The 13765-nt window shown below is 39.1% G+C and overlaps 1 protein-coding gene across 11 annotated transcripts in view; it reads right to left on the bottom strand.

Annotated features, from left to right (window-relative positions):
* The window catches only part of MCF2L (MCF.2 cell line derived transforming sequence like), a 156588-nt gene that overhangs the window by 49813 nt on the left and 93010 nt on the right, over nt 1-13765 (bottom strand). For all 11 annotated transcript variants that reach the window (XM_064709368.1, XM_064709359.1, XM_064709379.1 and 8 more), the window contains one exon: nt 8136-8250. In XM_064709368.1, the coding sequence (XP_064565438.1) occupies nt 8136-8250 (115 nt within the window). The remainder of the gene's footprint in view (nt 1-8135; nt 8251-13765) is intronic.

Below are 13765 nucleotides of genomic sequence, written 5' to 3'. Positions count from 1 at the left end.
CAGGAGAGCTGCCCCCAGCCTTGGTCCCAAAAGCAAACAGAAGCCTTTATCCTGCACAGAACCAGGTCTCTTGAAATTGTGAGATACAAATCCCAACATATTTACATGGGGGAGTTCTGTCTCAAGCACTGCTTGTGTTCCTCAGCCAAATGGCCAGCACTGGTACGCACCTTATTTATTTTAAAATATTTATGCCAATTTATGTAACATGCAAGTCATACTTCTTTTATCTCCCCACTCAGATTCAGAGATATGGGCATGAGTATCTTCCTTGATTGGTCCCTATATTTGCGCTTTATCTCCTGTGCTCCTTTAGGTCCTCAAATCAGCCTCTCTTCCACTTTCAGCAATTCCTCCTTAACCACGACTGATTGGAAGGCAGTAATGCTGGCTATCTTCTATCATATATGCTGACCTTCTTTCTGCTCCAAAAAGCTTTTGCTGTTGGAGGGGAAGCTGAGGGAATGTAGCCAGGGTTAAAAATAACAACCAAACTGTCCAGGCATCATCATCTGCCTGAGCCTGGACATCTGCTTGTACCATGTGCACTCACCGCCTTCCATGGTACCCACAACCTGTTTTATAACTGCACAGATTCAGAGAATGACTTGGGGTGAAAGGGACCTTAAAATCATTGAGTTCTGCCTGCCCAGAACTTCACAAACTTTATCCCACCAAGGAACTAAAATCAGAGCTACCTTAATGCATTACTGCAGGTAAAGGAAAAATTGCTTTAACAAGTTGTTGATTGCTTTAACAAGTTGTTGCTGAACAAATCCCCTTTTAGTGTGTGAAATTAAGTAAAATAAGAGTTTTTAAGGAAGAGCTATAATTTTCTAAATGGAAAACACGATGTGATTTCTTCAGGTCATGCAGAGCTGCTTTTAGAAGGACTGTTTGAAGAAAGACAACAACTCTGAGGACTCATTTAGACTTAACTACAGATGGCTGAAGTAGGTCACGTTATCCTGGAGGGACAATTAAGGATAAATAGGTCAATAAAGGCAAAAGGGCTCTATGACAGTTTAGGCTTAAGTAAATTGAACAACAGAAAGACTGTGTGGCCCTCATTTTAGAACTATTAAGTCCAACTCCATAAAACACTTTTACACCTATTCAGAACTGCAATTTTAGAATTATACATATTTTCAGGACACTGCAACAACCACTAATGCGACTGCACAAAGTATTGGAACAACCTTACAGGGAACGCTGCACGATTTATCTTAGAACTGTGCCATTACACTTAAATACGGTGTTAAATTCTCTGAATTTAATACTGGACTAATCAAAACCTCTGTGTGACAGTCCAGAATTTTAGTAATTAACTTTCACAATTTTACAGTGCTTAATTTACTTTGTCTCATTAGCAGACTAAATTTACCACAGGGTGGTGCGTGTCATACATGCTACCCAAATCCTCTAAACCCTAAAGGTGTAAATGGGATTTAAAGACTGGAAAGGCTTTATCTGTACAGGGCTGGGCTTTAAAACAAGTTTAAGGCACTTATAAGGTGGACAGGTACTTAAAAGGTGGACATTGAAACAAGTGTAAATATTTTTAAACCCAGCAAAAATTCAGACTCTAAGTAACAATCTGGGCTTTGACCTTAATCTTATGAGGGTATGTATCTGACCAAAAGCTTTGGAGTACCACTTAAGTTTACAACACTCTTACTTCAAACCTAAGACCTTACCCTGTCTGCTTACAGCAACATATGGTATTTACAACTGTTTGGCAGCTGTGCTCTGAGAAAGGAAGGGTACACACAGCGTGACAGATTTTGCTGGAAGTCCTGGGATATTCTCACTGACAAATTTGAGGGGCTGCCAAAGTAACAGCAGGGTACAGGTTCCATATCTTCAGCCTGAATTGTAATCCAGCAAAGAGGAGAGCAGGGAAATTAAGCACAGCTGACAGAAATAAACTCTGAAGCTGCAAAGCTATTGCTCAGCACGTCAGTATGAACTGTCAGGGCAGCTGTTTTTTGGCACTTCTTTCCCATTATGTGATGATGTTCATCCCTGGCACTCCATAAAACAAAATTGCTTAACTGTTAGCTAGTGGTGGGCTGCCCATTCAGTTGGCAGATAGATGAGCAAACACAGGCTGTTACCCTCTGACACTGCCTCTTTGCAACGTCTGCTGGACCCTGATGGACTTACAGGCTCAAAATACAGCATTCCCCAACACTGCTGCCTCTACTTTCAGAGCACAGAGGTGGATCTGTGCTAAGGAGACTGGTCAGGCCCAGCTGTGTGAGCCCTGAGCTCCCCTGTGTCCCTAAACCAAGCTTTGCTAGCTCCAGCAACACCCGTGCCATGCTGCTGCCTGTCCCTCTGGTCCCTGCCTAACCCCACCTCATCACACTTTGCTGTGCCCACACAGATCTGAGCCCACTGAAAGGCTTAGCACACACATATTTTTCTTTCTGTTTCCCAGTGTTATCCCAAACAGTGGGAAGCTGGTATGGTAAACAAGCAAACCCTTAGCAACACCTCACTCCTGAGCTTTGGAATTGTCGGACATCAACGCTTTGGAGGTCATCTTGTCCTGTTCCATCCCTTGGACAGGATGGCTCCCTAGCTTCCTACACCACACAGTACCAAAAACAACAGGATTTTTTAGAAGGCTACATGGTGTTCAAGCATTTGTAAACCCTCAGGGATCTCAAAGAAGGGAACACTCTCCTAGCCAGGAAACTGATGGACACCCTTTAAAACAGGAAACTGCTGAACATGCCAAGTTAACCTGAGTTATGCTCAAGATCATGCAGTAGGACAGGATAGCATTACAAAGACAAATTGTACAAGGCTCTGTCAGAATACAAGGAAAAAAGGCCCATGTAGCATAATTAATCAGTAGCATGGGACTCAAACAGGCCATCAGAAACTATTCTGAATTTTCTAATCTACACTACTTATTTCTCCTGAAAGGGATTTTGTGTTTAAGACTTAGCTTTACACTTTTAAAATATTCGTTTTCCAGTCTCTTGTGACCACAAGAATCTTAGCTTGCTTTCTTTGTTCAAAGATGAGTTTATATGAGCAGGAAAGAAAAGCATTAAAACTATACTCTTTTGTTCTCATAAACAGCATATTGTTTTCTAATTGCAGTAGAAACTGCTAATTAACCAGAAGCAAAACCATATGTTGAAGAATACTGTGTAGTTAAGTTTTTTTTAACCACTGCAATTATCAATTTCTTTTGAAGCAAGTTATCATGCCACTACCCATGTTTGGTAAATTCATATTCCAACAATGTGTACACACTTAAGCTAATAAAATGCATTTCAAGAAACAGCTGTGATGAGAAATTAAATATTAATAACACCTGCCTTCAAGGTGCACCGCAGATCTTAGAAGTCAATTTACCAGAATCAATAGAAAAATGGAAAAAAAGCCCCCAAACTTTAAAAACACAGAACACTGAATGCCCTGAAATGCAACATTCTTCCTTCAGCCTCAGTACATGTGGGATGTAAAAGGAACGACGCACAGCTGCTTGTCCCACTATGCAGTAAGAATGATGGTGTTTGGAGGTAATTGGGCTTTTACTCAGCTAAGAGAGAAGACAACCTTCATCTGCAGGCTTTTTCTCTACTGAGCTCAGCAGTCATCCCCAAAGGACTCACAGAGTGGAGTAATAGGAGACATTCTCTGCACAAAGAGAATCAGACCAACTACATGGACATTATAAAATCTCAAAATATCCCAAAAGGATGCAAGACATGCCTGACCTCTACTGAAATGCAGTTGAATTTAAAGTTGTCACCTCTTACAGACACTTTATCTAGAGATATTACTGTATTGTACAACTCCATTGATAAGAACTATTAATTCATGTGGATCAATATTTACATGTTAACTATTTGTAGCAGTTCAGCATTTCAGTTAAACTACTCTTCCTAGGAAGTACTGCCTTGCGTACTGCCAAAGATACATAGGCTACCCTCCTACTTGGGTAGCCTATGTATCTTTCTAAGACAATTCTCACCTTTTTAACAAAACTTCATCTTATATTTCAATAACAATAAAACAAGTATTTGCTAAAAGGAAAAACCTGCTTCAGAAGCACTACACAGATACCTTACAACATATATTTCAATACCAAAACAGATGTTATGAAGGCATTAGCTGCAATCTTCTGCTGTCTATTGTAGTCATCCTTAATCCATTAATTTTCCTGACAAAGCAACAATCTTTCTGTACACATGGTACATGACTGTTGTCACAAATTATGCCAACAATCTGTACTGAATATTTTGAGATTACTACAAACCTTGTTAGACATCATATTTTATCCAGCCATCTACAGAACATGAATTTACCTTGCAACATTAACAACACCCACCTGAAGAATACGGTTCAGCTTCCTGCTTAATGTTATACAGTTGCACCCAGGTTAACTGAGTATCTTTAAACTGAGATGAGGTATTCCCTTTCCACTGTGTCCTTTCTTAACATCCTCACATATCAGGCATTTACACATCTAAGCACATGCTAATAGCTCTACTATTTACACCATTCCACTCCATGATCATCTAAGCTGACAGCATGCAACTTTTAATAGTTCTATTCCTAAATGCAACATACTTCACAAGATATTTTTGTTTCATGATAAAGTTTACTGTGAAAAAGAAAAGAGAAAGTTCAGACAGAAAAAACTTGCAAAACCAAGTGTTTACATAATAGAGAACAAGAACACAGTAAGAAGTGACAAGCACATGTTTATCTATAAAATTAGAAGGAAGAAAAGGGTAGGTTGAGAGGTTTCACTTTTTCCTCTTTCAACAAAGTCCTAAGCTAGCCTTCTTTCACTTGGGAAGAGATCTTGAAAACCTGAAGTCACTCTAAGATTTATATCAGTAAATATACTATTGGGTGAACTCTACTGCAGGGGACAGAAAGATCTTCTTATGAGGCTCTCAGTAGCTCCTTACTGTCATCCCCATGAAATAGGGGATATATAGTTTCCCTTAACATGTGACTCCAGGCAGCTGGGCAATGCTTGAGCTACAGCTGCCAACCCCTTGCTGTGATCTTGCACAGGGCCAAGTAGATCAAATAGTTTTCTGAGGAACTGGGGTGGCTCCAGATGTGTCTGTGCTCTGCAGTCTATGCTCTTAGAAAAGTCCATTTGCCCTTAGTCTGTCAGAACAGCCAAAAGACAGAGTTACCTCTCTGACAAACTAAATGACAATAACCTGAGAGAGCAGTCCGTGCTTAAGAGCTGTGGGCTGCATTTCCATCCTTTCTGTAAATGTGTACCCCCTACACTTCTTTAACCAACTGACAAACTAAAAGCTAACTGCCTCCACTTCCTTTAAAAGCCCCTTCCAAAGCACCTAAAACAGTATCTGAACACTAAGATAGCAAGAAAAATCCTACCTTACACCACCTTTAGGAGCACTAGAGATATCCTAATTCAAGAAGAATTGCAGTCACTGATGTTACACGTATCAATACATGTAACATTTCAATGGCAAAATATCTTTCACAGGGATGTATGCTGGCATCTGGCTAGTGTCATTTCTGTAGTTTTTTATTCCCATAAACCTGCACAAGGCCTCAAAACACAATTTTACACTATAAGCTACTGACATTGCTAGTGAAGATATCAGTCAGGAATATCCTCAGACCTTTGAGATTTTATTGATTCTCAGGCACAAAAAGGTGGCAAATTTATCAGTATCTTAACAACAGTATTATTTTTACAAGATTTGAAATTGAACTGTTACCACTTTAAACCTAGAGAACTGTTATATTCACAAGAGTGAATACCTTACTCTTAACATCTAGACAGTTGGGCCATCTCTTTTGTTTACAAAGAACACTCCTCTCTTTCTAAATACTTATGAATTAAAGACACAAGAAAATCAGAAGAACAGCCAGACTCAAAAGAGTGACAATTTCTGGCTCAATACTCCCAGAGAAATTGTTGTCAGGTAGGAGCAACTGACAGAAAAACCTTCAGAAAATCTGCTCCTATCAATGTGGTGTGCTGGGACGCACTCAGTGCTCCCCCACCATACCAGATGCTGTTTGTTCTGATCAGATTTTCTCACATGAGCCCCACTCTGTGCATAAGTTCAGTGGGCCACATGAAACGCACCACCAAGGACTTTCAAAAGGAGAAGCAGATGTGAATTCAGAACATAATTATTTGCAGAAACAGTACCCAAGATATGATCAAGGGATGCTTAGCACCATGCAGTTTAACCACCACCAGGATAAACAAAGGAAATGCAAAAGCTGGCTGTGAGCTTCAGAGTTTCATTCCCTGACAAACTAAGGATTAAGAAGTACAACCAGGAGGGGCTGGTTACATCAAGTACAATTTGATGAGGGTGGACTCCATCTCCCACTCCAGATCTTTGCCAAGGACATCACACAGCATGGATAAATACAGTTCCCTGAGGAAAACTGTCTCCAGATAAAACATCACCCAATAAACACCTCTTTTTGAGCCAGATAGTCCAAGCACTTTCTTACCCACTCAGGAGCTCACCTGCCAAAATGTAACAACTCAAGGTGAACAGAAGAGCGCTGGGGGAGACTGAAATGGAAGTCTTGCTTAGAGGGAGGCAAAAAACATGCCCAGCTTTGCTTCATTGATGCATCCAGTATTGTCATGACAGAAATAGGCTGGTCAAGCACTATTACTGTTGTTTAATTCATGCCGGCTACTCCCCACCACCTCCTTCTTTTATGTGCCCAAGTGTGTTTTAAGAGGACTCACTCCATAATTTTCTCACAGATCAAAGTGACGTTACCTCTAATCTCCAAACCTTTCAAGGAATATACAGAGCAACCTTACTATGGCACTGGTCAGCATCTTCACCACTCTCAAAGCAGCTCATCTTATCCCAATCTCTAGATTTGGGTCAAGATTTCTCAAGAGATGCTTGATTTTGTCCTCAGCCATTGCTTGTCATTCTCCTCCTTGAACTTTCTTTCTGTACACAGAGGCCTGGCAGACACTGTCAGAGAAGACTGCAGTGAAGAACCCAAGTGTTTCAGCCTCATCTTCATTGGCTGCTGCTGATTTGCCCAGTCCATTTGGCATAGGTCCTTGTTTATTCCTGTACTGCTAAAGCACCAGAAGTTTTTTTGACCGGTCCGTGATGTCCCGTTCTTCTCGTCCCTCAGCTCCAGGTGTGCTTTGACTTTTCTGACGCCATCCCGACATATGTGGACAATGCATCTACATTCTTCCTTTGTAGCCTGTCCCTGCTTTCACCTCCTGTACGCTGCCTTTGTATCTCAGCTCAGGCACAAGTTCACTTTCAGACAGTGAGTGGGGTCAGCCTCCTGTTACGTCCATTCATGTTCCAGGACGTGCCTTTCTTGTACTTGGAGAATACTGTCCTTCAAAACTTGGCAGCCTTCCACAGCAGATTTACTCTTCAGAGCTGCCTTCCTTTGTATCCCACCTACCAGTTCCCTGAATAAGGCCAAAATTTCCTCTCTTGAAGTCTCTAGAGTAAGTACTTTATTCTGCTACTTGCCTTACTCACCTCCATCAAGATTTTGAGCCCACTATTTCATTCATTAACAGTCTATCAACAAAAATAATTCTATTTTTGGAGAGCCCATTGGTAGCACTATTTGCCCTCTAAGAGAGTCAGAATTAATCCTTGGGCCTGCTTTGCACTGTCAGGCAAAGCTCTGGAAGTCTGCAGACACGATACATTCAGCACAGCCAGGGAGCAGCTCAAGTGGCGAGGACAAACCTCTGTATGTAGACGCAGAGTGTTCCCTCACTGAGTAATATCCTGAGCAACACCCAGGAATTAGCATGTTATGCCAAAATTATACAGGTGCTCAATTAAAACTCTGAATATTGCATTCTAAGATACAGTGACATAGGAGGACAATGTCCATCATGGGACCTATATCCATACACACCAGGAAGTAATTTTCTGATGAAATATAAACAGCAGCATGTAATTTATCTAACAACTACCTTAGACAGCTGTCACTAACCAACACTTACTGACACTGCACCCTAAGCCTAATTTTCCTTTTCTTTAATTAAATACCAAGCCTGAGTTTTACACCAGATGTCAGGGATCAAATGTGGAAAGTCCCTTAGCAGATAAAAGCTTATTTTCTTCTAGACAGGTGCTCACCTTGGAATGCTTGTCAGGTAGGTCAGAACATTCTGAAACTCTTTTTCAGGAATCTCACTGAAAGCTGGATAGTCTGGAAAGGTGATAACAGGGCAGCCATCTCCCCCTCTTCCACCTACAAAAGAAGCAGCAAATGTGTTTATATGCAAGTCTCTTCACCCAGACTGAAAGACTGAAATTTCCCACTGATAAAATAACTGCATTTTTTCTCTCTCTCTTTTTCTTTCTTTTTTTTTTTTTCTTTTTTTTTTTAGGGTTCATGTGTGGACAGCTTATTCTGAACAGTCCGTCTCTTTTTAGTGCTTAGGAAGTTTTATAGAAAGGACTTTGTTACACCCCATTCACGAAATGAAATTTTTTCTGGACAAATGTGAGCAGTTCTGACACCAGATGGCAGTGCATCTTCTGATAAACATCAACTGCATCTAAGTAGCAGCAATTCAGAGAAAGAAAGCAACCAACTTAGGAAAAAAAAAGTTAATTCAGAATTAAGTAGGTGAATCTCCATCTGGAACTGAACTCAACCCTCTCACCAGTTGGAACTCATTCATGCAACTCTCCCTACCCTGCTCAGTGGCTGCTTTGTTTCCAGGTTGGTGAAACAGAAGGGGCAGAACATTAAAACAAATGGGTGTAGGTGTTTCAAATGAGATTTCCCATTCCCAGATGTTGTACAGAACGTGAAGCAGAGCTGAACACCTACACTGCAGCAGAGCTGCTGAGGAGTTGGATACCATTACATGTACCTCTCCTGGCATTTGCACCACTGGGTACAATTCACAGACACAATGCTTCTTCATGCACTTCACATACATTTTTATATGCAAAATGTAATAATTTCTTTTTACAGGCATTATTAGTGTTTCATGCCTTTAGCAAGCATATATTCATAAAGACAGGTAGGACAAGGGGCTTGATAAGCCCTAGCAAGTGCATGAAGTTAACTGTTCTGGGCTGATAGGAATACACTGCTGGGAAGTTATCTTTGATTCATGGTTCAACAGGAGAGGAAAAACAACAAAAAAAATGCTGTTATAAGATAACAAGGATATTTTTTCCAGCCTTGAAATCCGGTAATGCAGAAACCAGCATTAAACTGTATTAACAGCACCAATTACGAGAGCAACAGTGACTTGTGAAGATTATTACCCACTTCCAGTCCCTTTGCATCTAACCTCACAGGAAAAAGAAGAGAAATATTTGACCTCAGATGCATTTGATAAAAGAAATCACAACTTCCCTCCCAAACACATGTAATTAGAAGAACTGAAATAGTATCTTTATGTTAATTTGTGGTGAATCTGATTTCAATTTACCAGCTTACAGATGGCATAGTGCTGTCACTGTGAAGCTCTTGGAATCAAAATACATGAAAAAAACAACATGCTTTGGATGTATTTAAACAACAACAAAATGCAACTATTATGCAAATATCACAAGTTTGCAAATATGACCTTTATGACACATCCAAACATGGCAACACTGAGTCAAGGGAGCTAATTTTAGCTATACAAATTTTCACAACACAAATGTAAGTTAATTTTGACTCTACTGGTTTTTGTTCAAGCTCTCACGACTAAAGCATTTTCCTCTGTTGTTAAAAGCATGATAATGATTATTTCTGTTGCTTATGAAGCGTTCTGCTCTCTCTAGAGAAACTATTTTTAGACACAATCATACATTATTTGTGGTATCTTCATTGGTTACTTTTTTTGTTCTACTTATCATCTATAAATAGGACACATGAAACAAAAGAACAACAACAATAGACTTGCAGGACACGTCCTAAAAGCAGAAGTCTGGACGAGGATTTTCAGGAAGTTCCCAGACCAGCACCGATTGTCAAGGGCAAATAGAGCCATCCTGCCTGGTGACTGCCTATTAATTTTCAGTTTCTAGTACAGTCATCTGTGGTTATCTTGGGTGGAGATGACTTTCCCCTGAGCTCTTAGAATCAGTTCTTCACTGATTTTTCTTTGCAGTTTCCCTGCTGGGCCACTTGAGCACACATTTACCTTCAAATGCTCCTCAAGTGTTTTTCCTTATCAGAACTCTGCTGCTCAAAACAGTTTAGGGCAGAGTGACCTGAAATGCTGAATAATAAGAAATTCTGTAAATTTCAGCTATAACATCACTGACTTACAGAAGCTGCTTTCTATATTGCAACTTTATGGGTTGGATTTGATGATCTTGAAGGTCTCTTCCAACCTAGTGATTCTGTGATTAAATACATGGCCATCAAGGTCACTCTAGCCAAAGCAGCTGCTGCTTTAAAATGAGCATTTGCCAGAGAAATTTACAAAATGGCATGGGAAATAAAGTAAAAATCCTACATATTAATTGTGTTTATATTAAATATTAGAAATAGTGAACTCACTTTTTAAAGTGTCCTTTATTTCTTAATGAACCTGATGCAGCAAGAAATTGTTGTTTTGCTATATTCAGAATCATTCTTTTCTTCCTCATTTTTCTTTACCTCTGCAAAAGCAGCATTACATAGTTCATAAAATTGGCTGTGTCAAATGTGATTTTCTTCTCTTCACCCAGAAAAAAATCAAGTCACAGAACTTAGGGGGAGGAGATAAAAAGTTTAGGAAGCTAGAGGGGCTTTATTGTTGTTGATTTTGATTTTAGCGAGAGGGAAAGCATTCAAGTAAAAAGTACTGAGCAATTTCACTTCTCTTATGCTTTTTGAAACACAGGTTTAAGGCAAAAAATTCAGACATCTTATTAAAACAAATTCACATAATAATCTTCCAGCACCTCAAAATTATATAGACCTGATTATGAAAAAAACCACAAATTTTGTGTTTTTGTGAATTTGTGAGCGCTACAACTCATGCAAATATTTCAACACATACAGAATAGTTTTTAAAATGAGTTACTGCAATTTTAATCACCATACAAAAAATTAGTAATTTAACAGCAATATTTCAATAAATTCAGGTCAGTTGGTACAGTGACTAAACCTAACTACCTTAGTCCTAACCTCTGGAAAATTTTTGCATTCCCATCTTTCATATTCCCCTCTAGCTCAGAGTCCTGAAATTCCAGTTACAGCTGTTGAACACCCTTAACTGATGTGCTCTACAAGTTCTGTCCACAGAGGCACACACAAGCCTGCTCTCCTATTTCTAGTCTTATACAGGGATGCACTACACAACTGGAATTTCATCGTTTTATGTGTTTTTAAGACAATCAAGTAACTGAGAGCATTATGAGCGTTTTCTTAGTCTAATCGTAGCCCTGTTTTTTTAAACATAAATTTCTGAAAGTATAACAAATCCCTTATTATTGTTTAAAAAATTCTGAGCACTGTTCTGACTATGAAAATGTCAGATTGAGTGGATCTAGGGAAAGATGTCTTTTCCCATAGCAGGGTAGGGACAGCCTAGATGACCTTTAAAGGTTCCTGCCAACCCAATCTGTTCTGTCATTCTATGACAATTATGAAATACATTCGGGATCATTTCTCTATGAAATATTAAACAAATGCCACTTGAGTGCCAGCTTTTGTTTTTTGTTTACTGCACAGAGCAGAAGAGAACACATCAGTCCTTAAGTGGGTGCAATCAGTCTGCAGACATACTACCTGAAACAATGCCCAAGAATTCCTTGATGTTTGTCTTATAACATGAAGCTGGAGAAACCTTCTACAGCTCAGAGCATTATTACTTTCCAGGCTACAAATGCAAGAACCATAGAAGTAGAGAGGACTGAAGCTTATTTCAGCAATTAAATAAAATAAAAATACCACACTGCTTTAAATTAAGCAGATCTGCTTCCATGCTATTTCTGTGAGCATTCACTAATAGAAAACTTTGTTATTATCTGACTTATACATGACTTTGGCAGTCTATTCACATGAAAATTCTTGAACAGATTAAGTGTCAAAACAAATTGCCTTCATAAAATGGTAATTTTTCAGTGGATAAACCTCAAAAATTCTAGCAAAGCCCTGCTAGGTGGAGCTCTTCCAAACAGATCTACGAGCCTTGGTCTAAGGTCAGTTTTTACAACAGTGACAACCCTGTGTTTTGGAGAAACACACATTTTAAAAACATTGAATTGTACTAGCTCCACGACCACGGCAAAGTGACTAAACTGTGCTTAGAAAATAACACTTCATGTTCCTAGGTTTTGAACACATTAATACCAGCAATATCACCAACTGCTAAAATTGTGTGTACCCAGAGCATCGTGGTCTTGCGGATGAAAACAGTAGAAAAAATAACAACGGGAAACTAGCTGTGCTATTGTGAGATGGGACTGGTAAAGTTTCCCTAAGTCCCAGTGATTCAGCATTTACTCTTTATATTCTGTGACAGCTAACTTTTCCCATCACAGTTGCTATGTCTTCTGCATTCGTTTTCCTTTTTAATAAGCAGGTTGGGTGATAGAGGAGTGCTAACCCAAGTAAATTGCACAGCATTTTCGAATTTCTAATCAAGAGGCACATTAGTAAGTTGGTATCTAAAAACAATCTCAAACGAGACATAATTAGTATTCTTTTCAATTTAAAAAAGCATTGACACAGAAAATTACAAAACTCGTGTATTGAACATCTGCTAAAAAACACACACACAAGTGCACAGGCACACACAAACAGAGAAAAGGGCAATTCCCCACAGTCCTGTAGAAGACATGCTAGTTGTTTGGGATTTTGTATGGACAGCAAAGTTTGGCAGCAGCAAAGAAATTGCTTGGACTTACTTCCAGGAAGGATGAGTAAGATTATTTTGTAATGTTTCCCTAACTAGTCTGCTCCTGTTGGCATAAATAAAAAGGTCTTCTCAAAAGTACTCTCACCATCCCCATAAAAAGGAAGTAGCTGGATATAATTAGATGACAGAGCAAAGATTTTGGCCTGATTCTATAATGCAAGTGAAATAGTATTTGACTATAAGAAAAAATATGACCTCTATGTTGATCAGTGTGCACACACAAGATACAAGAGCATCAGCCTTGCTGAATGGCTCAGATCTACAACTTTAGATCAAAAGATACTGCTTAAAAATTGCAATCCTGTCAAAAATGAAGTCCTCAGTGACTGAGGAAAGGCTTCAGATTTTTTTTTACTATTGTAGTGGTTCAGCTATTATGCTTGTACATTTCTGATAAGGAGTTTCTCCTTTCTGCTTGCATAATATACTTAACTGGAGAATTCAGTTTTTGAAATTACATGTAGACTTCAATGGGGGACTGAATAAAAGCTTCACTGCATATCCTTTGCAAAGAAAAACAGATTGAAGGGGAATTTATTAAAATGTTCTTTCCTTGAAATGAGAAGTTTTACTTGCATAACTTCGCAAGCTGCGTTCTGCTCAAGCTGATCAGCAGCAAATATACTGGCGTTAAAATTGGATTGCAATACATAAATTTGAATCTGAACATATTTGAACTGGAAATCTCTTAACCAAGGATTCACTTTTTCCCTTTATCTATTTCTTTACTACATTTTTGCTTTGATTTTTCAAAATCTCTCCAGACAGCAGGTTTAGCACAGTAAATAAAAAAAAAATAGTTAAGCTTACACCTATGCAAGGCAAAGATTGCTAAGCAATACCTCTTCCACTGCCCATACACAATATAGATACTGTCTATATTATATCAGTAACAAAAGTAAGGCT

This window comes from Zonotrichia leucophrys, chromosome 1 (genome assembly GCF_028769735.1).
Source record: "Zonotrichia leucophrys gambelii isolate GWCS_2022_RI chromosome 1, RI_Zleu_2.0, whole genome shotgun sequence".
Lineage (NCBI taxonomy): Eukaryota > Metazoa > Chordata > Aves > Passeriformes > Passerellidae > Zonotrichia > Zonotrichia leucophrys.
The sequence above is the reverse complement of the archived record's forward strand: the minus strand, read 5'-3'. Positions and strand labels throughout refer to the sequence as shown.